General features: G+C 41.3%; 1 protein-coding gene across 1 annotated transcript; it reads right to left on the bottom strand.

Annotated features, from left to right (window-relative positions):
* Nucleotides 1–27,044, bottom strand: LOC137274646 (hemocyanin 1-like). The gene is made up of 17 exons (XM_067807953.1): nucleotides 26,991–27,044; nucleotides 25,478–25,493; nucleotides 19,225–19,574; nucleotides 18,698–18,918; nucleotides 17,827–18,081; nucleotides 16,846–17,252; nucleotides 13,153–14,397; nucleotides 11,481–12,722; nucleotides 9,917–11,152; nucleotides 8,324–9,583; nucleotides 7,961–8,151; nucleotides 6,098–7,157; nucleotides 5,603–5,821; nucleotides 4,896–5,059; nucleotides 3,357–4,182; nucleotides 1,184–2,725; nucleotides 1–851 (listed from the first exon to the last, which is right to left on the bottom strand). Exons 1-16 carry the CDS (start codon nucleotides 27,024–27,026, stop codon nucleotides 1,191–1,193), a joined length of 10,263 nt encoding a protein of 3,420 aa, XP_067664054.1. The 5' UTR covers nucleotides 27,027–27,044; the 3' UTR covers nucleotides 1–851; nucleotides 1,184–1,190.

Raw genomic sequence — 27,044 nt, 5'->3', positions numbered from 1 at the left:
TACATACACATCATACTTTATTGCCAGTCTCATTACATAAATCCACGTGAAAGTAAAACTTAAGCTGAGCATGTCTTTCAAAGAATATATTTACATATTTACAAGTCACTCTTGGTCATTAAAAGTTCGAGGATATTGATCCCTATCATGCATGTCATCTGTTACATACTGTCTAGACAACTGTCCTAGGCGAAATTTTGTTTCTAGTTACACTCACTGGCGGCGAACTAGCTTGTGGGTGTTCCTCTCGTCCAAGGGGTGACGACAAACTAAGCCTTGCCTAAACTATGCTGCACACGATGCTAATAAGTAGTGCCTTAGTCCCAGAACATTGGAATCATCATATTGTTAGCTAAACAAATATTTCGTGACCAGCAGGTCACTTGGTGAAATCTTCCAGTGGTATCTTCATTGCATCTCTCACCACATTCGTAGCTACTCGTGTCATTCCGGCACGCCGGATGACTCCTCGTACCAGTCTCGCTGGGCCCTGTCTAAGCGCAAACGGCCATGGAAATGAAAATAGTCTAGTCTTATTGCTAAGGAAAGATAACTCTAAACAAAACAAAACAGAATTCGGTCATATTCCCTTTGTAGATATGTTTCAATGTTGAAAGTTGTTGATCCTTCAGCTCAAAGTTTATGTTATGATTGTGCTTTGCATAGTTAAGGGAATGTTCAAAGTTCAACGGTTCCGCCATTTTCATGTTTCGAAATGCGTTTTACTTCGCGCTATTTGATTGGTTTCGCAATGATGGCGTGAGAGAGGGGTACGAGTCTTCGTGTAGGTCACGGAAAGAGGCGAGTAGTTGCGAATGCGCTCACCCGTATGGCGCGGTCGGCATGGCAACCTGGAACAGTACAGAATGCATACAGTTTACCTAAACACGATGGAGAGTAACACAGCTGAGTACTGAAATCCGAGTAGGACAGTGTTAAGTGTATCAAACTCAGCCATCTAATACACAATCATATCGATACACGTTGTCTCGGGATTGAAGACATGATCTTCCTAATCAAATATTCATATATGATAACCTGGGGTTTGGAGTATCAAAGACAGTTTTGTTCTGTTTGGCATGCAACATGTATAACATACGGTAATTTATAAAATCATAAATTTTCGCTCTGATGAAAAACGCAAGGGAAACTAACGCCGCACTGTATAACGTGTCCTCCTCACCTGTGAGCTACTCGTGTTCAACGTGGATATTGAGTTTGAGGTTCTGCTCACACAACCCAGTAGTCCCCGCAGTGATGTAGTAATCTCCGTGCTCCACGCTGTACACTTTGTCCAGCTCAAAGCCGTTGTATGAGAAAGGAGGAACGATGCATTTAGCCATAGCAGTGAAGCTGCCCAGCTCTACCATGGGCCTGTTCACCGACGAATCTATTGGTGTAAACTCAATTTTGGTGCCACTCTTCACCACGACCTTAGGGGGCAGATCATGGCCGGCACCTACTGGGATTACTAGGATGTCGTGAGACACGTGGGCTGGACGGTGAACGATGAATGGCTGAGACAGCTTGGTGGTAACAATGTCCCCGTTGTACGCAGTAACTTCCATTCTAAAACGGATGTCTTCATCTTTCACGTGAAGCTTATTCACAGCATCGGTAATGTCCAGTTTGAGCATTCTTTCATATGCCCATGGCATCTCTTTCTCACCTCCCAAAATTGCAAATTCTCCTGCATATTCTTCGTGACGTGTTTCGTTTTTCGAGTGAATGAATACTTTCACCATAGCTGTTATCCGTATGCCCGACAAAACAAAGCCAGCAAATACGCGATCTCTGTTTCTTAATTCCCTAAGTATCTCTTCAACTTCCTGTATGTCATGACCTCTGATTCTCAAGTTATCGTATTCATAGTTAAACCTGTAGTGATCAAACACACTGTTTGGATAAGAGTTGGCTCGAGTGAACTCATCTTCATTGACGCTTTCGTAGTTAAAGGGATGCAGGGGGGCCTTCATAAGTCTATCTCCAGCACAGTCTAATGCGTAGTAAGGTTTCATTCTTCGCTTTTGCAACTTCTGCCAAAGGATCCAGATTCTATCCAAACTAGAGTGATGGATCATGAAGACAGGGTCAAAAGCTGAATACTCAAGGGTGGACATGGAATATTTTCCAGATCCTCCAAGCCAGGCATGGACGGCGTTGTGGAGGATCTCATACTGAACCTCAAAGTCACAGTAGGAGTTTTCTTCGAGAACCTGCAGAGTCAGGTAGTATAGATAATCATATTCACCAAACTTCGTCTGATTAAACATTTGTTGATTAATTTCCCTAGTCGTTTCGTGATGCACACCCCTTATATAATACTTGTAGAAGGGGTTGTTATTACCGGAATCCCCAAAGAATGCTGGAAGACTCGACATCTTCTTTGTCCAATCCCAATAAGGAATGCCCATCGGGGAACCATGGTTTTTAAGTGCTCTCTCCATCTGAATGGTATGCAGGCGATGCCAGTGAGGAAACACGGGCATTCCATGGACGCAGCAGGGATACTTTTCGGAACCACGTTCTGGGCACATATTAGGATACCCGTGATAGCCAGCTATGGCTTCAAAGCCCCCTTTACTATCGTCATTCTGGAGCTTGTACAGAGCATCCTTAATGGCATTGGCTTCTTGCAGGGAGAGGAAGTCAACTTCTTTCCTAATCAGGACATCCGAGTGCCTGTCGTCATGGTGCTCGCCATCAAGCTTCCTTCCATCTTGTACTGTGCAGGAGGAAAGACACAGCTCTGATATGAATTATGAAACTATACAAATTTCTTTCATTATGGTTCGGATCATGCTGTAAGATCAATCAATCAATGAGTGAGTTACTTAGCTTTGTGCAGTTTAACGTCACCTCGGCAATATTTCAGCCACATAGTGACGAGAAAGGTTTTGCATACACAGTACATATCATGCATAATACTGATGTTTTTTTTATAGTCATTAAAGGACAGATTAATTGATTGTGCCTAGTATGTACAACTTACGATGAGAACCTCGTTACAGTTTTTTTTCTATTATTAAACCATCACTTATAACAGAATATTACATCTTTATACTTAATAATATTAAATACTGTTAATCACTGCGGAAGCTTTTGACAACAGACTAGGAATACAACGTATTAGAAAAGGTTTTTGTGATTATGAAAGTTCTGATTCTAAAGGCACTTAAAGTAATGCAACGGGAGATGAAATAAACCACGGTGTGAAATCGTAATTTCACGTATAACATTACTCTGTTATGCGTTACAGAATCATATTGTTTTTAAGGGATAAAATGGCAGTTATAGACCTATTTTGTAATCTGTAACGAAAGCGCGACTTTACGAAAAATGGCTGTGGTACTCACCACCTGGTTCAAATTCAATTGTCGGTGTTTTGACACTGTCAGAAGGAAGCTCCTGACCGTCAGTACTGACAATCTTCACACTAAATGTAAAGTCTGCGTCGTGCCGCAGATGCAGCTGTTTCATGACTTTGGTGATGTCATAGCGGAATAGTCTGTCAAAGGCCCAGGGCATTTCTTGATCTCCTCCCAAGATCGCAAAAGTGCCTGCGAACACACATTCGTGACCTGGTTGGCATATATCGAAAACTACATCAGCACTATGCTTGATTCCACTGAGCAGGAAGGCGGCAAATATTCTGTCTTCCTTCTTTCTTTCTTCAAGCATGCGATCGAGGTCCGGAATATTGTACTCATGGAAAATGAGGTTGTCGTACTGGAAGCTTAATCGATTATACTCGAAAACATCTACTGGCTTTGAGTTAGCCTTTGTGACTGGATTCTTGTTGATATCGTCAGTAAAAGGTCTGAGGGGCGTTTTCATTGCCTGGATCTCACAATTGGCATGGTTGTATGGGAGTCCTCTGTGTTCCTGTAAAGCTTGCCAGATAGCCCAGATTCTGTCCGTGTTGGAGTGATGAAGCCAGAACAGTGGATCGTATGAGGTGAAGTCCAGAGTGGACATTCCATAAGGACTGTGACCACCTGTCCAGGAATGGATAGCATTGTGGGTTATCTCAAACTGAACCTCGAACTGGCAGAAGTCAGTCTGCTCCAGAGCCAGGAGGACTTGCCTGTAGAAGAACGACTCAGATCCGTGCTCGGGGTCGTTGAACAGCATGTCCCTGGGGGAACGAGTTGTGTCGACATCGAGATACTCAATGTGGCCCTGTCGAATACAAGGCAGTAATGATGTACATGTTGAGGGCTTTAAAAGGTAGCTAAGGAATAAGGTTAGCTGTACCTCTTCAAAATATAAAAGTTCCAAAAGACACGTTATTACACAGGGCAGAAGGGCTGAAATGAATCCTCAAATTACGCTTTTAGACTGTTTCACCTATTTGCTTATATTTGAAATATTTGTCTTCATCCCTCAATGAACATTGAGCTAGGTCTACCTTGAAGTGGGCTTACTAACTGTTTTACACATTTCTCTTCATGCTAAATTAAACCGTCAAATGGGCTTACTAACGGACTATTCCACACATTTGTCTACATCCAAAAATAACACGCGAAATGGGCTCACTAACTGACTAGTCCACATATTTGTCTACATCTAAGAGTAAACCGTGAAATGGGCTTACTAACTGACTATTCTACATATTTGCCTACATCCTTGAAGTGGGCTTACTAACGGTCTGTTTTAGACATTTGTCTACACCCTAGAAAAAGCCTTGGGCTTACTACCGGACAGTTCTACTTATGTGTCTACATCGTAGAATATACCTTGAACTTGGCTTACTAACGGACTGTTTAGAATCAACCTTGAAGTGGGCCCCTTTAACTGTTCCTCTGAACTGTGAAGATCGGTTCTAAGCCGGGGGTAGTTTATGTAGCCATTTGACAAAAGTTTAAGTAATTAAACAACACTTTCCCTCTTACATGATTGAAAGGGTTGTTTTCGGTGTCAGTGACAAGTGTTGGCAGATGGGTAAAGGCAGTAGTCCAGTCCCAGTAAGGAAGACCAACGAGAGACCCATGAGCCCTCAATGCATCTTCCATTTGCTTCGTGTAGAGGCGATGCCAGTGTGGGAATGTAGCCATTCCTGGTTTATAAACGCATTTAGTCAGCATTACATTCACCAGGTATATGTAATACATCGAATGTCTCACGCAAATGCCTTGAACATCCACCCCACATCGACAGATACACACATGCACACCCAACCCACACACAAAGATATATATGTATGCACACACAAAACAATAATGTGAAAAAACTGACTAGAATTGTAACAGTTTCAGAGCTCTTTCGTGAAACTCAGTATGAAGAATGGTAGAAACATGTTATTTAAATCAGACTAAGTAACTTCTGGGATATCATTACCTTCTCCAGCAAAGTCATACCGAACAGATTATACGTGTTCTGTCCCTTCCAGATATTCACAGATATTGAACATGAGTGGTAGGTTCGAGTCTACATGTTAAACTAGGGTAAGGTATTTCAGCGATCTAAAACTGAAAGACCGTGATTGTCGTTGAAGAATGCAAGCAGCTGCTGTTAAGGTCAGCTGCATAAACTAGAAACCAGACGTAACAAAACTATCTTATGTTCAACCTGGCCATACAGTCAAAGAACACCAAGTTACCATGAGTACAACAAGAATAGTTGTGGCCATCAGGCATGGGACACATAGCGGGTTTTCCATGGAAGGCTGCAATGGCTTGAAAACCATTGGGACCATGGTCGTCCATTACACCTCGAAGTGCTTCCCTAAGGTTGTCAGTCTCAGCCTTTGTAAGGGTGTTGACATTCTTGCGGACCCCAGATCCTGCAATGCTTCCCGACTCGTGATCCTCATGATGATCTATGTTAAACAGAATGTGACTCTGTACATCCTGTATGGGGTATTCTATCGATAAAGAACTTTTATACGTATTTTGTACATATTAGAAACATAACAAGGGCCTCGGAAAAGGATTCAGAAAGGCACGCATAGCGGTGACATGTCTATTTTTGGCTTAGGCAAACCGATGAGAGATGAATTCAGAAAGAAGTATATCTTTCTATCAGTGTCAATTTTTGGTTATTCCATTGTATTCGTTCAGAAAATGTTTCACAGTATGTAAAGAACACTACTTACCTTCGCCTGGTTCATAAATTATTGTTGGCTGGTGAAGGAGAGACGGTGGGATAACAGACCCATTCACAGCAACCACAGACAACTTCAGAAAAAACGGTTCATCAGCATGGAAAACATCTTCAGGGTTGATGTCAAATTCCCTCAGTGCCTCTGTGATATCATACTTGTAGAGTCGGTTGTATGCCCAGTGCATCTCTGCAGGACCTCCTAAGATGAAGATCACACCAGCATCATGGCAGTTTTCCGATGTCTTGCAAATGTCCAGATGTACATCAGCCGACGTTCCTATTCCAAATAACAGGAACCCAGCAAAGACTCTAGCATGTGACTTCCGTTTTGTTATTAATGCCTCAATTTCGTTCAGGTTCAAACCACTGAGTTCAAGGTTGTCATAGTTATAGCCAAGATCTTCATAGTCAAATACTGTATTTGGAACTGCATGCTTCTTTGTGAATGAGTTGTGGTTAAAATCCTTGTTGAAAGGTCTCATTGCTTTACTCATTAGCCCCACAGCACAATCAGCTGCCTTAAACTGTAGATGTCTCCTGCTTTGCAATTCTTGCCACACGGCCCAGATTTTGTCAACAAATGAGTGATGGATAAAGAAGATTGGATCGTATGATGAATACTCAAGAGAGGAAAAGGCGTATGTTTGACGGCCTCCAACTAGATAGTGGATTGTGTTGTGCATCACTTCAAACTGAACTTCGAAGTCACAGTAGTCAGTTTGTTCAAGAGCTAGCAACGCCTGGTCAAAGAGAAGTGAGTGCTTTCCAAGGGCTGACATTTTGAACAGACCTTCCTGAACATTTCTCACTGTGAATGCATCTTTAAACTTCACATAACCTCTTGCAAATGGATTGGGCATGACGGCATTTTGCCAAACATCGTAATATTCTCTGTCTGTCAGAATGTGCGGCAGTTCAGTAATTGGTTTGGTCCAATCCCAGTACGGCACAGCAACACTTGAACCATGTTTGCTCAAGGCCTGTTCCAGCTGGAGGGTGTACAATCTGTGCCAGTGGGGGAACGTGGCCATACCATGGATGCAACAAGCGATCTGCAATATCGAGACATCATTGTCTTTATTTGCCCATTTTGGAGAATATATTCACATTCGTCCTCTTAACTACAGTTTACAACACATGTGAATCCATTATCTATAGAGATATATGCCATATATATGCCAGTCGGCTGATATCGTCACTTGGGATATGTTACTGTTCCTCTTGGTGGGCCTCATCGAAATATCCTCTCTTGCAATGAACTGGTAAAGGATTGTTGTGATGCCTTTGTAATGGCATATCCAAGTCACGAACCAAAGTGTTCAGAATTGTGAAGATGATAATAATAGACTTTTCAAGCGAAATCTTTAGTGATTTGGCTTGGGGTTAATAATTTTGTCTTTCACGTCACACAACATTTCAAGTGACCAGAAGATACATTTTTCTATTATGACCATTACAGACGAAAGTTTCTGCTTTGGGTATTCTTGGAAGTCAGCATGTTTTTGCAGAGAGGTGAATATTTCAAGCACTGTCTATATCACTGCTCTTGTATTACATTACCTTTAAATTTGTAGCGCCCATGTAGAACCTATGTAGTGATTTGTTTTGACTGATTAACATAGTGAGTTTTAAAATTCAGTTGTTACTTTTATCACATTTTCTTTTGTCTTTTTTCGCGCTCACACCGAGTTTTTCAACGGACTGAATCTCTTACGATCTCATTTCACCATGGGTTTCAAACTGTAACACAAGGTATCTAAAACAAGGAAAACAAGTGTTGTTAGACAGAAATGGATATTAAGTACCATACGCCCTTCTCGGTGTCAACACACTTCCCAAGACTCTACAGAATTACCTCACGTCCAGATGCTTCATGGCACTGCGCGGGTAGGCCATGGAATGCAGCAATGGACTGGTAACCATCAGGTCCATCATCATGTTGAAGACTTGTCAAGGCAGCCTTCAAGCTTGCTACGTCACGGGAACTAAGGCTACTTATCTCATGGCGGATCTTGTTAGGTGCATGTTTCCGTGAATTTAGTTTATCTGTTGATAGAAAATACTGAGAAGTCGTTTCATGAAATGTGTAGGTTTACTGCAGACAAAATGTAAAACTACCGGTGCTGTTTTCAGTATCAACTTTGGGTGAATTGAAATTTATTGATATTCTTAAAATTATTTTTTTGCTACAGACGTCTTAGTGTAAACAGTTACTCACGGCGCCCAGGTACAAATATGATGGACGGTGTCTGGATGAGGTCTCCCGAAAGTACTGTTCCATCGTAAGAAGTGACATTTACCCTTACAGAAAAGGTGTCCTCGTGCCTCAGGTGCATATCGTTTAGGGTTTTAGTGATGTCGTACTTGTAGAGCCTGTCGAACACCCATGGCATTTCTGCTGATCCTCCCAGAATAGTGAAATACCCGGCTTCTTTACAGGTGTGATTAACTGTGCAAATGTCAAATGACACAGTTGCAGAAGTACCAAAGCCTTTAAGAAGGAACCCGGCAAAGGTTCTGTCTTGCTCCTGCCTTTCCTTGATAAGTTCATCAATATGAGATATTGACCGTCCCTCCAATTCAAGATTATCATATCTGTATCCAAACTTCTTATAGTCAAAAGTGTCCTCAGGCTTTGAGAATTCTTGCGTCTGACGATTCAAATTGTAAGGTGGTCCAAAGCTGAAAGGCTTCAAAGGTGTTCTCATAAGTTCAATGGCACAGTTTGCTTCTGAACCAGAAAGGCCCCTGTACTTCTGCAGCTCTTGCCAAATAGCCCATATTCTGTCTGTCTGTGAATGGTGGATATAGAATATTGGGTCATAAGAGGCATAGTGAAGGTGTCCCATGCCATATACTGCGTCTCCCCCAATCCATGTGTGAATGCCATTATGGGCTATCTCAAACTGTATTTCAAAATCGCAGTAGTCTTCCTGTTCCAAAGCAAGAAGAACATTCTCGAAAAACCAGTTATGGTATCCTTCATGATCCCCACTGTGAAAAAGGCGATCTGCATTTATGTGTCTCTGAGTATGAATGCCTTCTCCTTCAAATTCTATATCAGCTTGGAGGAATGGATTTGAAATATTAATACTGTGGATTGGATCATAAAATATCTCCGAAGAAAGAAGCTTGGGTAACTCAGTGACTGGTTTTGTCCAGTCCCAGTAAGGAATACCAACGAGTGAACCATGTCTTCTCAGTGCATCCTGCAACTGTACAGTGTACAGCCTGTGCCACTGGGGGAATGTAGCCATACCATGGACACAGCAAGCATAACGCTTAGAGGCAGATGGACTAGGACAGAGTGGCGGCAGGGCATGGAAAGAAGCAATTGCTTGGTATCCATCAGCAGAGCGGTCATTCTTCATTCCTTCCAAAGCTTTGACCAGAGAAACTTTCTCCCTAGGGCTCAAATCATTTATATTCTTCCTGACAAGTATCTCTTCCTTATGGTCGTGGTCCAAGATGTGGGTATCTGCAAACAGGAAAAACCTTTTCTACTACCTCTATTCACAGAGACGTAGGTATCTGCCTTGCATGCATGCAATCTACCAATCTGCGTGTTCTGTCTTACGGTTACATATTAAATCATATTAACAAACAGCACAGAAAAGTCTTTACATAAAATAACAATTGTCTTTACATTATCAATAACAAAGTCCTGCTTTACCCGAATTCCAGGCACGCAGTTGTAAATGATGAAATACATATAACCTAGCACAACACATAGCCAAATGAAACTTGAAAAAACACAGGTTTTTTTTATTAACATGTATGTTCGGACAGGAATGCATTTGGTTGACATTACCTGTCCCAGGCTCAAAGATGATAGTTGGATCAAAAGTATGTGGATCCAGATATGAACCATTGTATGCCCTGATCTCAAGCTCAAGGTCGAAAACTCCACCATGTAGCTTCACTCCTAGCTTCTGCAATGCTTTGGTGATTTCAAATTTATATAAACGGTCAAAGATAAAAGGCATCTCTGTTTCGCCTCCGAGGATATAGAATGTTCCAGCTTCATGACCGCAGTCATGACCATGATGTTCGTTAGGCAGACATATGTAGATGGTTATGTCAGCGGAAGTTCCTATGTTATGCAGAAGGAAGCCTGCAAACACTCTGTCATGTTGTTTCCTTTGTTTCAGTGTAGCATCAAGACTTGGAATAGATAAATGATGGAACTCAAGGTTGTCATACTTGTATCCGAAGTGGTTCTGGTAGTCGAAACATTCCTGTGGTTTTGAGTATTTTAAAGTGATATTATCGTGATTCTCGTGTGGATCGCAGAATGGCTTCAGTGGTTGATGCATGAGGTTGATTGCACAGTTGGCTTCTTCATAAGGAAGCTCTCTGTATCTTTGTAGTTCCTGCCAGATTGCCCATAGTCTGTCGGTATTAGCATGATGGAGGAAGAAAACAGGATCAAATGCAGAATAGTCCAGGGAGGACAGGGAGTACTGTCCTTTACCTCCCAACAAGGAATGTAGTGCGTTATGAACAAGCTCAAACTGAATTTCAAAGTCACAATAATTTTCCTGCTCTAGTGCAAGCAAAACATTCTCATACATGTAATCCGAGTTGAAGAGCCCTTCTTGTGGGTCCCTTGTTGTCACTGCATTTTCAAAAGTAATCTTTCCCCTGAAGAAAGGATTAGGATCGTATCGTTGTTTTCGGGAATTGAAGTAAGTTGCGTCATCAATGAAATGAGGTAGATGGTCTATGGGAGCAGTCCACTCCCAATAAGGAACAGCTACACCTGATCCCCTGTCTAACAGAGCGTTTTCAACCTGAGCCACATATAGTCTGTGCCACTGGGGGAAGGTAGGCATACCGTGGACACAACACGCAATATTGCGACCATTTAGTTGACATTTGCCTGGTTTGCCATGGTACTTGGCAATAGATTCATATGTTCCATCAGCCTGAATATGGAGGAAAGCAGCCCTAAGGCTTTCCATTTCTCCGGTATTAAGTTCATTCAAATTCTTCCTGATGTGGCTGGCCCCAGTTACTTCTTCAACATAGTTTTCTCTACGGGTGCCTGTGGGTACAAGAGTAAGATTATGAATGCAGCATCCTGTTTTGTGTCTCTGTCACATCACAACAAAATAGGATGTCCTAGGTTATTTACCATTGTAACAAAATGAATAATGCACAATAATAGCATAACAAAATACTGGAAATACTGGGAAAAATTATGTTAGTGTTAGATTCACATAAACTTATTTTTCACCAACATGTATAATTCTACACCTCACACAAAAACATATTGCTACCTATTTTTGTCCTAGCCCATGCCTCCTCTTTTATAACTTGAATATGGTATTACTGACATCGGTTACCGTTAGTTTAAGATCACGTTCACATACCTGTGCCGGTGTAATGGATCACATTTGCAGTATGGAACAGGTCAGTTCCTAAACTCGCTCCTTTAAGATCAAGCACTTCGTACTTAATGAAGATATTATCATAAAAGTGTAGATGGTTTTCTTCCAGGACGTGAGTAATATCATACTTGAAAAGTCGGTCATAGGCCCAGGCCATCTCATTTTCGTCCCCGAGTAGGTAAAACTCTCCTGCTTTATGGCATTGGTCAGGTGGTGTACAAACTTCAAATTTCACGAGGGCAGATTGTTTAATTCCTGACAACAAGAATCCAGCAAATACTCTATCGTGACTCTTGATTTTTTCAAGCTCTCGATTAAGCTGAGAAATTGACAAACCATTAAATTCCAAGCTATCATATCCGTAATGGAAGTTATCCTTATAGTTGAACACATCAAACGGTATGGCATGCTCCCTGGTGATGCTGTCAGGGTTAATGTCATCGCCCAGTCCAAACGGCTGCAGTGGTCTCCTCATAGATGCAATGGCACAGTTGGCGGTGTTATATGGTTTGCCTCTGTATTTTTGTAGGGACTGCCATATAGCCCAGATCCTGTCGGTATTTGAATGGTGCAAGAAAAAGATTGGATCATACGCTGTATATCTCAATGATGCCATTCCATATGGGTCTTTTCCTCCTACTAGTGCATGGATAAAATTATGTGAAATCTCATATTGTACTTCAAAAGAACAGAAGTCATCCTGTTCTAATGCTAAGAGAACTTGTTGAGCAATATCCGTGTAATGTCCAAATTCAGGTTTTTGATAAAGATCCGCCCGTACGCTCCTGGTGGTAGTCTGATTTACGGAATCAATATGGCCATTGTACCACGGGTTATGCTTCACGTGATGGTCAGAAGGATCTTCAAACTGCTCAGGAGTAACCAAATTAGGAAGGTGCGAAAGTGGACGCGTCCAATCCCAATATGGTAAGGCACCCGTGTACCCATGCTTTCTAAGAGCATTCTCCGCTTGGAGAGCAAGAAGCCTGTGCCAATGTGGGAAAACAGCCATGCCATGAACACAGCAAGCAACCTTGTGCACGGCTTCAGGATTAGGACACCATTTAGGCTCTCCATGGAAGGCGCCAAGCTGATTGAATCCACCTGCAGTATGATCCTTTTGGAGAAGGTCCATGGCTTTACGCAGCTCATTTGTTTCTTCGGGAGTCAAGCTGTCAACGTTTTTTCTGATACGGAAGCTGTGCGTTTCATCCTCAAAGGAAGCTGAAAGAAAATAGATATTACAGTGATATTTAGCAGAAGGCATTGATCGTTCTTTACCATGACATTCAACCGCAATTATAGTAAGCGGGTATGGTTATGTAAGCGTCCTGTCAATCACGTTAACTACGTAACAAAAAGACTGGACCATCGGAAACTGACCACACACACTGACTTCAAGGTAATGCAGATGTGTAATGCTAACTTGTGAATAATCGAATCTGAACCAGTGAATGTGATTATTGTAGATGACTATTTTGTATGGGAACCTACGTTTGTTAAATATAAAAATGTATTTTCCTCTCATTATAAATGGTTAAAAAATACTGTGTCCATTATTGGAAAATGGCGTGGAAGATATATTAAGTGACAACCATTGTGAATGAATATGCTTTTCATAGGATTGAAAGAGACGTTTTTTCAATTTACTTACGATGAGCCGGCTCAGATATAATTGCTGCATGTGGAATCAGGTCTGCATCAAGTGCCTTTCCATGCATATCATGAATATTAATAGTGATTTCATAATCCCCATCGACTTCAAGCGAAAGATTCTTTAAAGCATCAGTTATTTCGACCTTGTACAGACGGTCGAAGGCCCAAGGCATTTCCTTGCTACCGCCAAGAATGGCAAAATCTCCAGCTTTGAATGGTTCAGATCCTGGTTTCTTTATGAAGATATCAACAAGTGCAGATTTTCCAATCCCAGCAAGGAGAAATCCAGCAAAGACTCGCTCATGCTGTTGTCTGAGATGTATAGCTTTTTCAATTTGGTCCAGGTTCATCCCACCAAAAGTTAGGTCATCATAACTGTAATGCAGTACTTCCTCATAATCATAAATATCAGTCGGGACTGAATGACTGTGTGTCTTCTCGTTGTTGTTAAGAGGTGATGGAAAAGCAAATGGCTTCATAGGCATCTGCTCCACAGACTGTGCACAGTGGGCTTGATATGGCTTGTGTCTTCTGATTTGAAGAGCTTGCCAGATTGCCCAAAGACGATCGACATTCGAATGGTGAAGGTAGAAAATGGGATCAAAAGCTGTGTAGTGAAGTGTGGCCATGGAGTAATCTTCGGCGCCGCCTACCCAAGCATGAATTGAGTTGTGGACTAACTCAAACTGGATCTCAAAGTCGCAGAAATCTTCCTGCTCAAATGCGTACAGGATTCCGTCAAACAGATGTGTGTGATCCCCAAAAGCTGCTGGAGCAAACAATCTTGGATCTAATGACCTGCTCGTGTGATGGTGTCCCTCCTCGAAAGATATATTTGCATTGAAGAATGGATTGTGATGTATGTGTCCATAAGGGTCTATATACGTCTCATTTGATGCCAACTCTGGGAGGTGAGTCATAGGTCTTGTCCAGTCCCAGTAAGGAACACCAATAGGAGATCCACGCCTTACAAGAGCATCTTCTACTTGGGTAACAAACAACCTGTGCCAGTGTGGGAAGGATGCCATGCCATGCATACAACAGGCGAACCTGACTTTTGCATCTGGTTGTGGACAACGAGCAGGAAGGCCATGGTACTCCACGGTAGCCTGGTACCCATCAACGGACGTGTCCGCCTGGAATCTCTCCAAGGCCCTCCTCAGCTCGTATTCCTCTTCACGAGTCAAATGATCTATATTCTTCCGAACAATAAGGTCCTCGTCGTGGCGATGATGTACTGGTGCTGAAATAAAAAAGAAACACATGAAAAATGTTGATTTAACATATTCACCAATAAAACCCTTGAAATCAACCATCATTTAAATACATACTTTGCATGCAATCATATCACTGTTTCAAAGTGGAATCTCCGAACTGAAGTAATGTGGGAAACTTGTTGTATGTAAAGATCTTTACATTCAGTGTAGTGTTCCTTTCAATATCGTGTGATTAACGTTCAGGCCATTCACTTATACATTGCAATGTAACATACTACTCAAAACAAGTTACGTGTCATGAAATGTTATTGATGAGGTTTTGTGATTGACATATGAGTGGAATTTTACAATCTGTGGGTGGTAGTTTTTTCAGTACCATTGCAGAACCTGGATAGAGGCTGCAGATGACCGTGGAGCCAATAGTCATCATGTGTTACGGTTTAAAAAAATAACAAATTGAAACATTGAGTGCTTCACTGAAACGCCCACCACTGTGCACCTGGAAGATTAGACTTCACAATGAACAGCATTTAAACATGTTGTTCGTGGGATTATTGCTGTGCATGCGTAGTTTTCCTATGAAACATCCAATTGTGCCATTGCAGTTGTCACTTGAAGTACAATAATGACAAGACGTCAACATAACTGACAGAGGAAGAGCTCTTGCTTAGCTTCATGATAGTGTGTACCACACTCTTTGAGTTTCACTAAAAGTGAGTCAGAGTTTTATTGGAAGGCTATGGCAACGATTTCGTGTCACTGGAACACCGAATAATTGACCACGTTCTGGCAGGCCTCCATCGACACCTCCTGGAGAAGACCGATGCCTGACAAATATGGCCCTCTGACCACGCAGAGCAAGTGATTGCCAAACATCTCCGTGACCAACTGAGAGCTGCCACACGTACCCTGGTATCTGATCATACTATCAAGAACCGATTGAAGAACACTCTTCGGGCACCAGCAGTACGACCACCGCTCCTTCAGCGACACAGGACGTCAATACGCGACTGGTGTAGACGCCATGTTCGTTGGGAACGTGCTCAGTGGACGTCAGTTGCCTTCTCAGAGGGGTCTAGGTTTTCTCTACAGTTCAATGATGGCAGAACACGTCCAGGAGAGAGGTTTGCAGACGTTGACGTCAACCAACGTTTGCTATTTCAAGGCGGGAGAAAGATAATTTGGGGTGCGTACCCTTTCATCAAATGACACCACTCTGTGTGTCTTATTGGTAACCTGACCGGAAATCGCTATCTACAGGAGACTATCAGACACCTTGTTTTGCTATGTTTAAAACGTACCGGCGTCTGATCCACACTCAAAGATGCCCGACCACACCGTGTCCAGGTTGTGATTGACCTCCTTGGACAGATTTAGCCCCTACTGAACAAGTTTGGAATGAGTTAGGATGTCGCCTTCCTAACAAGCACGCCCCTCCAAACAACCGTGTAGAAGTTGCTCAGTATTTCATTGCAGGATAGCGAGCAATACAGTGACAGAGGTATACTGCTTTTCTTACCGCTCAAGGTGGTTACATCCGTTATTAGTCCAATGTTGGCGTTGAAATGTTCACTTCTCACGGTAGGTCACTTTAACCTCATTGATTAGCAATAACCGACACCCTTTCTGTGTTTGTCTCCGGTTATTGTTAATAAGAAATGTTGGCTCGAGTTGTTATGATGATCGCAACCTTTCAGTAATATTAATAGTTGTAGTTATGACCATTAAACGTTTTGACCCTTGACTTGTTTTGAGTAGTATATGGTCAGAAATGTATCTGAATGTATTTTGTTTTTTCATGATATCGATTCCTATACGTATGTCATAATAACATCACAATATCATCTGCCCCTTTTGTGATTACTTTCTTGTAATATTAAGCAAGAAGACATGGTCACCAAATCCTGTGCTCTCTTCCTATTTGTGACTCCATCAAAACATGCATGTGTGATGGAAACTGGTAAAACTCGTACCACAAATTCGTACCACATTTCCCCGTCTATGACACTGTGAAACTGTGTTCCCAATGGGGATAACATGTACTAAGTCAATAAACGCATGGTAAGGTAATTATCTCTGTAACAAACTGCACCACGGTTTCTGTTTTCCAGCGCCTTCAAGGCATTAATGTGTCCTGAAAACACATCTAAAATTTGGTTTTCCTATCCAGGTGCACAGTGGTGGGCGTTTCAGTGAAGCACTCAATGTTTCAATTTGTCTCCATCATCTCGAACCAATATCCCCCTTCCCACATCTATGCAACAGAATTGTAATATGTCTCAGAATTATAAGTTCCCATTCCAGCATGGAGGGGTATATAGATAGAGATATGATTTTTGTTTTCATTATTCAAATTGCGGTTTGACACCGTGACAAAAAATTATGATTCCTGTTGCGTAAAAATGTACACTGTTATTACACAAATTAAGACACAAACCTGCGAAGGCTACACGATATAAACATCATGAACTCACGGTCACGGTGACCTTTCCCTGGTCGGTAAGCAACAGTTGGTTGAGGAAGCAGATCAGGAGACAGGAAAGTGCCATTCACGCTAAAGAGGTTTGTTTTCACATAGTAGTGGCCACTCAGTGGCACTCCAAGTCGCTTTACTGCCTTAGTTATGTCAAAGTAGAACGGTCGGTAGAATTTCCACGGCATCTCGCTTTGGCCTCCAAGAATGAAGAAGTCGCCCGCTTTCTCGCAGTAGTCATCGCTGCGTGGGTCATCATCAGGGATACATGCAAATACAACCACGTTGGCAGAACCTCCAAACCCACTGAGTCGGAAGCTTGCAAATGCACGTTCTTTGGAGCGGCGTTCGTCTAGCTCTGTTTTCAACTTCTCTGGCGACATCCCATTGAGAAATAAGCTATCGTAGCTGAAAAAATATATATACAACACACATAGCAGGGAGAAGGTTAACACTTTGATGTCCCAAATTATGTTTTACTTACATCATCACAGATAAATAAATCGAGGATTTCTGTATGTACTTCTAAGCAAACTGCTTTATGGTTCAACTTCTTTATTATACAAGGTCACAACGTTTCGAGACAGATACTAGTCTCTTCTTCAGGTGAGAAGTTGAACCATAAAGCACTTTTAGTTTGATTCCTCCAACTTCTAAATGCCTTTGAAACAACTCACTTCTAAGCAACTCCGTGTTTTTGCCAAGACAACAGCAAACGCTTGGTGAACCATTCTTGACATTATTTCTCCGGGGACTACAGATCGACATTGCTTTAATTAAATCTATGTACATTGAACAATTCTTTTACAGTTAACAGAGAGAGAGAGAGAGAGAGATAGATAGATAGAGAGAGATAGAGAGAGAGAGAGAGAGAGAGAGAGAGAGAGATGCGTCACACATTGGTGAGGCAGATATGTGTTCCCTTAGCATTTTCTCTACAGTTTAAAGCAACCTATTGAGAATAAAAGTAATGACGTCTAACCTGTATCCAAGCTGTTTATAATCAAAGAGGTCAACGGGTCTCGAATGGTCCTTGGTGAGCTGTACTGGATTGGAGTCCCGGTTGAAAGGTTCGAGTTGCTGGCGAGCCAGATCGTGTGCACAATCCATTGCTTTGGGATTCTTTCCCCTCAGTTCTTGAAGCCGCTGCCAGATGGCGAAGATACGGTCAACGTTGGAGTGATGGAGGTAGAAGATGGGGTCGTAGGAGGTGTATTCCAAGTTTGACATAGAAAATCTGTAAATTGATACCAGGTTTTTAGTGTAAAGGAACAGGTATTTAGGGGAATAATCGCAACCCTGGTCAGAAGACCAAAGAACATAAGCTCCACAGTCCAAGCACTCCTAGCATCAATGAACAGCTGTGAAGAAAAAGGACATATCTGACCACACTCAAGTCCATCAGTAGGATACCATCCTTTGGAACAACATCAGCAGTCTTGAACCCAACCGGTCAGATTAAAAGATAACAAACCTCCCAGGGACATCAAAGACTCAACCCAATAATCAACTGAGATCAAGGTTATTAAATCCCTACAGCTTATCATTTTCTAATAAAGGCCAAGCATAGTACGCTTCTGAGCCATTATCTATTACCACAATGTCCTAACACTATACATTAACACTGATTAATTGTATACACTCATTTCATTCACGTGTATATTCTCCTTGCTCATAATATTGTGTATCACAACTACCCGAAACCACATCTATTGCAGTAAAGAAGCTGTATATCCATACCAGTTTCTAAATGCCACTTAACGAGGTTCTTATTAACGTGAGTTGAAAGGAATCTTCCCTTAACCTAGAAACTGGTGTATTTATAATCAAAGGAAGAATAAAACCACACTTACTCAAATTTTCCGCCCACCAAGTAATGGATAGCGTTATGAGCCAACTCGAACTGGATTTCGAATTTACAGAACTCGTCTTGTTCGAGAGCGTCGAGAACAGTCTCCATGAGATGTGTGTACTGACCGGGCTCCACCCTCTCGAAAAGACGATCATCTACAGCCCTTGCAGTCTTCTTGTTTATGAACGCAATATCACCCCGGTACCAGAAATTGGTTTGAGCCTGTTCGCGGAAAAAATCATGTTATGAATCAGAACCACAGGTTTTTGTAAACGGGCAGTCATCACAGAACTAATCTAATGTGAGTGATTACTGGCAAGGTGTTAAATGAAAATGTGTCATTGAATTCAAGAACGAAGTCATATAGACTTGTTACTGATTGTTCTTGTTCTCTCTACGCGATATAGTTGGGTGACATTGATTACAGACTCATTGTTTATGTCTAAATGCATATAAATTAATTAATACATACTAGGAACCACCAACTGTGTATTTCGTCTGGATGAACGAGACGAACTGTGTATTTACCTTTCCACCTTTACTGTCAATGTAGATGGGTTCAGTCACAAGAAAGGGTAAGTGAGTGAGCGGTTGCGTCCAGTCCCAGTAAGGCATTCCTACGGTCTTCCGTTTTGACAGCAGTGCCCGCTCGGCTTGGACTACATAAGCCCTGTGCCAGAAGGGGAAGCTAGGCATACCGTGGACGCAGCAGGCAATCTTCCGTCCCTTGTAGTCACACGAGGCGGGTGCGGCATGGTAGGCAGTTATTTCTCTGAAACTCATTGGCCCTGTTGCTTCAGTGAGGTCATGGAGGGCGCCGTGAAGAGCTTGTACCTCATCATCCGTGAGGTGACTGACGTCCTTTCTGACGACGTTGTCTGCCAAAAGACAGCGGAAGTGAGCTGGGTTTGACGCCGACGTACACAGTGTTGTAGTTATATCACAGCACATCATCTTATTGTGAGCTTACAGTTTAAAGCCATAAGCAATTCATGTATTACAAACTCGTGGGTAGGGGAGAGGTGCTGAGACAAAATCAAAGCGAACCAAGCATTTGACCGCATGACATTGGACTCTGGTAGGACCGCCACTGTACATAGTGAATTGCACCAACTCAGAAGAATTGGTCGCTTGTTGCTTTTAGTGGAATCAACGGGGTAGCAAGTCTCATGACAGACTAAACAGCATCTCATCAGGTTATTCGGGATCCATGGCACTGTTAACATTTGTTAAATATTAACAATATGCTTGTGTCAATTTGAATGTCATTTCACATTAAAGGCACAAGAACAAACAAAGAAAGTGAGGTTTCAAAGATTTAATGAATGTGTGTTTTTTGTAGCGATGACAATAGTTTCTACAGTTGCAAGCATTCAATTAATTTACGTACGTTGCACAACAAAGTCCATAAATACAGTTTTTCCACGTTTAGCTGCTTTAGTTTGGTCCTGTCCGGCTGTATATATCTGTCCAACTGCCGTGTTCAGGTCCGCAAGCGATTTATTCAACCTCTCGTCTGTGGCTTTCCTGCTGTAGAAGAAGTCTTTCAGTGTTTCCAGGGCATCATTAGCATCAGCAAAGGTTGGGGGACCCGCTTTTGTCTCTTCGTCCAAGCAATCAGGAGTATCTTCTGTGTCACCCACTTACAAAGAAAATGGCCAAAAATGCTTTCAAAACATCTCAGAAAATAGAATGGTTTACCATCTCGAGAGGATCTTCGCATTGCTTTTACTTACTCTTCAGGGGATGCTTCAGCGGTGCCATCACAAATTGTTAGAGCTTACTCTCGAGATAATGTTAACAATTACCTGAAAACCTTTCACTTTCTCCCATATGCTATGACTGTGTGCGTGACGCCACATTATGTTCAGAAATACTCACAAACCGTATATACACTTTTCTTGTCGCCAATGATCATCTTGAAAACACTCAGATTGATGCTTTGGCGTATTCAGGACAAAATCGTATAATGTTTCCTGCAGATATTCTGGGGTCATCTTCACAGCAAGTAAAGATTTCTTGGCACAACTAATATGCTGTCTTCATTTTGCGTTGGGAGTGGATGGCAACTTCAACACAATGTTTCCCAGGAGGACCGCGATTATTGTGCCCAAAACATTGGACCATGAAATAAATTTATAAAACTTTTATATCCTTTCACAAAACCATTCCGTTTGGACCACCTGTTATCCAACATTACGCGTTCTCCAAATGGAGATATCTAAGGCTTGAGAACCGTTACACGAAAGACAAACGTTTTTCAACAGAAAATTTGGGTTGCAACCTACATTTAAACTCGTGTCAAGCTAACACTTCGCAATGTGTTCAATGCATTCATATACATGTGTATCGTTCATGTTTGTAAAGGTATGAGGCATACATTAAGTAAGTTTGAATAACACTCTACTCACGATAATTGAGGGTCCGGATCGTCTTCGTGTTTTATAGTATATGATGGATTTGATATTACACACGAAACTAGTCCTAACAATGACCTACCACCCCTTCCAAACCCCGCCCACTCCAACCCACCCCAACCAAAACAACTGGTTATGGTTACATCTATATCTTTTCTCACCGCAAAGCCATTCGTCCTTACTGTGGACTTGCTTCCATTAAATTCTCTCTGTCGATAATTCGAAAAATTATAAACCTACATGTTATATCACAAGGATGAAATTTAAGGTGGTTTATGGTTTATTTTCGTAATATACCCTTCAAGTCCTACAAGGATTGTAATATCTTAAACCATTTGTTAGTTTATACGCACATTAAACGATTGTAAACATAAGTTATAATTGTTCTATACACTGGCTTGAATGCAATTTCTGTTTACTAGCTCCACTTACATATATTCCATAATTGTTTTGCATCATAATCAGTTGCTCATTACGAATTAATAATATTGCTTTTGATTTTCCATTTTTCATATTTTAATTTCGTAAACGTTTCTCCACTGTTCAATTTCAATACCTCAATGACAATCCCCTGGCACGCAATCAGACATATCATCTACGCCATTTTTGGAGACACTCTCGGAAAAGATTTTAGAGGAGTCCTGTCACGTGTCATTCTTGTTCTTTCACTTGGCCAGGTTTCCATCGCCATTCAATTCCTTCTTCTCCAGGTCCCCTTTGCTGCTGTTATCGCGGATCTGTGTACAATCAGTGTTCAATCTGTATGCAATCATTCTTCTTTCTTCACAGACAACTTGCAAATATCAAAATCTTCTGGTAGTTTCTTTCTTAATGCATAGTCTGAATAGGTTAGCTTATGTTTATGAACCCTGTTCAGAGTTTGGCGCCATCTATTGCAAAGTAGCGATAGTTTGTAAAGTATATTTAATTGAGGACGCGACATGCACTATGATCTCTTCCCTGTGTAGCAGCACCACAACACTTTCATATATCCTGTGTGGACTGGCGTGTAATATTTATCCTTTATACCACTGCGTACAGTCTGTGTCATTAAATTTAAAGCGCTCATTCGAGGAGCGTTCATTAAAGATTTCCCCCGACCCACGTCTGATTTTCACATGTGACTGAAACTTCATGTGAGTAATGGCTCATATTTGTATAGGTCATGTGCAGTCTCTGTCTTACTCCACCACTGAGTCTAACTAACCCTTGCAGAGGGTCACGTCAGGTAACCTTTTGAGCGACCTATGACCGTCCAATCAACAGCGAGACGGGTAAATAGATTCAACCAATCAAACAACGGCTACTACTTAGGCATCGGAGGGACTTACAAAATATTCAGGACACCGACACAGATATCTCCAAAAACAAAAATCAGTATATAACACAGTTACGTGACCTGCAGTATATACGGTTTGGGGTTTCTGATGACATGGTTACCATTACCTAATATTTCCGCAAGACAACATCCTTGAATATTGCCAAAAACACTATTTTCAGCGACTGTTTACTCATAGTTGTCATGGTTGTAACGTGCGCCGTGTGCATCATCCGGAAACGAGCGTATGCTAAAACGATATATGCGAATGTCCACTTTCGCGATTTGGTAAGCTGTGCTGGGATTGGTCAGTCTCAAAGGTTACCTGACGCGACCTTCCATAAGGTTTTGTTAAGACTCATTAGTGGAGTGTAAAAATAGTACTGAGACTTAGTTTACTTAGGCTGAGGTCATGTGGTAATTTTTAGCTTTGAACTATGAAAGCTATTTCCTATTTCCTTCCTCGTTATATTGAAATTATGTGTGACAATGGAGCCGGTTGAGTACCGAGCTGTGATCAGGTATTTGAACTTTAAAGGTCACACACCAAAAGGGATCGTTAGTGAAGTAAAAGCAGCTCAAGGGTGGATGTCCCATAGTGTGACGTAGTTAAAAACTGGTATCTCCAGTTGAAATGTTTTGGGAAGTTTGTGGAAACTGCCCTCATTTCCGGTCGACGTCAGCCATTGATGAAGACATTGTCCGTCAAATTAAGACTGCCATTTTGCTATATCGCCTTATTACAATTAGCCTATGATGAGAGTCTTATGAAACCATGGGAAAATTGTGTAACTCTTTGTGATTGGTGGAGAGGGGCTAATAACCATGCTAAGTTTTGTTACACTAAGCCCTCTGCAGGTGGAACAGGGGAAATGGTATATCGCCGTATAACTGTTTGCCAGTTAGCCCATGATGATAGTTCCATAAAACGATGGGAGAAGTGTGTCATTCTTGATGGTTGCTGTGAAGGACTACTAAGTGTGCCAAGTCCTGTTCCACTATGCCCGCTGTACGTGGATCAGGGGAACCTTTAATGAACGCCCTCGTATCTCTAAAGGTACCGCCATCGCTGCAACATCACAGCGTCGATACAATATTCAGTTTCATTTAAATACATGCTACTGCGTAAGAAACGTATTAGACACAAGTGACACAGTTCCGAAGCCACCTCACTCTCATCCTCAACTGCATTGTGTAATGGGTAGAGCGAGTGTCGGGAGAGGGGAACATCTGTGATATCCGTCATCCAGCAGTTAAACCAACACCATCAAATTACAGCATTCAGGAGTAGGGGCCGCAGTTAACAGTATTGATCTCCAGCGCATGGCTGGACCCTGAATTTCGAAGAGGTGTTTAACTGGCAAACAGGCTTAGAAAAGGTATACAAGACCAAGACATGTAATCTTAGCACAGTTACTGCTTTATATACCAGTATTGCATGTGCTAGTCCAAAATTAATTCAACGTTTATAAACATATACTGCTAAATGATATTTGGTGAATATTTGCAAGATCTGTTTTCATGATGGGTTAGATTATCTGATTATTTGCTTCCTGCTTTACTGTACGAGGGGCGTTCATTAACGGTTTTCCCTGACTCATTTCTGGTTTTCACATGTGGCTGAAACTTCATGTTAGTAATGGCTCATATGTGAATGGGTCATGAGGTAATGAGATATGAAAGCTAAATTCTTTAACAATCGTCATATTGAAGTAAGGTGTGACAACAGGGCCAACTGAGTGCCGACCAGTAATAACGTTGTTCTGCTTGAAAGGTCGCATAGCAAAAGAAGCCTTTGCTGAAATAATAGCAACTCATGGGAGGATGCCCCATCGTATGGTGATATGGTTAATTCGGAACCAAATGTGTTCTGCAATATGTGGAAACTGCTCCCATACCTGCTCGACCTCATGCGGTCATTGATGAAGACACTGTCCGTCAAGTGGAGACTGCCATTTTGGAAGATCGTCGTGTAACTGTTAGCCCATGATGGCAGTCGCGTAAAGCCATGGGTGAAATGTGTAACTTTTTGTGATTGGTAGCGAGGGACTAATAACCATGCTAAGTTTCGTTCAGCAAGTGGGTCAGGGGAAATCTTTAATGAACGCCCCTCGTACTACGTCAGACAGGATATATGCACATAAACCTGCTTCAAGCGAATTGTAAAGTTGTTTTTTTTTGTAATCTTTACAACATTTCTGAAACACACTTTGGGGTGTGTGTGTGTGTTAAGAATGCAAAAATACATATGACGTATAGCAGTACTCTCCACGTCAGGGCAGAAGAACGTTAACGTTTGGTGGCAATAGGACGGCTGCTTCGCTAGACTAGAGGTAGCAGGGCTTTACAACCTGAAATACTTTAGTTAGTAATCCTCTGGATGCCACAATCTGAATGTACCCGTATGGATACCCGTATCTGACGCGTGAATCAATACACATCTCTCACACTTGCAGAAAGAATGTATTGATGTGGATACAAGTTGTTATCATGGAACCGGTGTGGTCATTTTAAAATCTGACTACTTTCATCCAATGTTATCTGACGTACAATGTCACACAGTTGCTGGTTTTAAAGAGCTAAATCTACCGACTACCACACAAATGTAACAACTGATGAAATGTGGAAATAATAGCACTCACGGAGTGTACTGACGTATTAAAGAGAATAAATAATTACTTGCTTGAGGTGAATTTAATGTATCGGCGTGGAAAGTTAGATTGGTAAATGTTCTGAGGTGAATATGTCGATAAACCCACTTAATTAGGACAAAAGTTTACATTTAAGTTCTTGTCTCGATATGACAGAAATGCTGCCGATGGGACGTTTAATTTTAACACACTCACTAATATGGACAAAGGGGAGCATGAAGTAAAGGAAATGGAGAATTACTTATTGGAGAATTAATGGTGAGTAGAGTATTAGTTTACCATTCCATGTTGGGAATCGAACCCTTATCTTTGGCGGGACGAGCCAGCACTTAAGCCAAACGGCTTTCCTGCTGATCCCACACAACGTATAACCATGACAGTGATAAGGAACTTACCTGCTCCAGCCACCGCCTGTAGAAATATGAAAAAAAAATACAATATGTATCTCGCAAAAGTAAGCTTTCATGTTTATGTGTACTAGTTTAAAAACGTGACAAAACGCAAGAATTGCGTTTCTTTAACTTCTCAGTATATATTTCTGTGACCGGAATCTAATTCGAATGTGCCCACAAATACACACATACATGTACATGTATCAGAAATGAAAACAAACAAATGATATAACTAACTAAACATGCAAAAAGCAACATGAGAATCATTTGTGCAACATTAAGTAAAGGCTATGGTTAGAATAATTCAATTGTTTTCTTCTCCTTTGAAATAGTATCTTCAAATGAACCCAATACAAGTTTTGTGGAACTTTTTTTCTGTAAACTTTCCACGATGATGAATATATGTACTAATTCCCCAATCAACTTCAGCTGTTGTACACAATATATCTGACATAAAAGATACAAAATGATACAACGGCTATAGTCCATCGTGGAATACACAGCTCATCATATGAATGTCACTTATTTACAACAGGGGACTCCACGTCATTTAAGATGTCATTAAACTGAAACATGAATATCGCCAAAGGCTAGTAAAACATGGATATCACCAAAGGCTACTGAAACATGAATATTGCCAAAGGCTAGTAAAACATGGATATCACCAAAGGCTACTGAAACATGAATGTCGCGAAAGGATAGTGAACCATGGATATCACCAAAAGCTACTGAAACATGAATATCGCCAAAGGATATTAAAATATGGATATCACCAAAGGCTACTGAAACATGGATATCACCAAAGGCTAATGAAACATGGATATCACCAAAGGCTAGCAGCGATAATAAAGTACACCAACGTTATGTTGATACACAGTTAAACAAATTTCTTTACGTGATACATATCAGAGCAATTCACTATTATATAATACCATATGTTAGCGGAAAGGTAAACGCTTTCAGTTAATGATGCGTCCAACTTCATGGATAACAATTTCTTAAAAGTTGTTATCTCATTGTGAAATACAAGTTTCTTGTTAAACTTTCATCGAGATACATGTTCAAAATTGGGGATGATTTTTGGGTCCTAGCCTGTTATGAAAAGCGAGTGGTTCTCCGTTGTTATGCGATTTCTCACTTTTTATATATTTCGGTGCACTGAACAAAAAAAAAATAAAACAAAAGTGATACAGCACAACTCTTTCTGTGGTCAATGAACGGGTGTTTTCAGCCAGCTTTAAATTTTACTTTCAGTCTTTTCCTATACAGAATGTTGTCTGGATTAATGGGGATACTGAGGTTATTTCTGGTGGTCACCTTCCCTCGTGATACCACAATACCTGACAATGTAACAGACTGATGCAATTTTAATGGTATAGCTTTTGTGAATCATGGCGGAAAAATATAATTTAAGAATGTGACATGAAAAACAGTAGAGTTGTTAAGGAACCAATAGGGACACGTTGACTATTGATGTTTCACATTCAGCATTGAACATAACAAACACATAACTTACCGCCAAGGCGACGAGTAGAAACTGAACAAGCCACATATTGTCTTGTGCAGGGGA

Source organism: Haliotis asinina, chromosome 2 (assembly GCF_037392515.1).
Source record: "Haliotis asinina isolate JCU_RB_2024 chromosome 2, JCU_Hal_asi_v2, whole genome shotgun sequence".
In the NCBI taxonomy this organism is placed as follows: Eukaryota; Metazoa; Mollusca; class Gastropoda; order Lepetellida; family Haliotidae; genus Haliotis; species Haliotis asinina.
The sequence above is the reverse complement of the archived record's forward strand: the minus strand, read 5'-3'. Positions and strand labels throughout refer to the sequence as shown.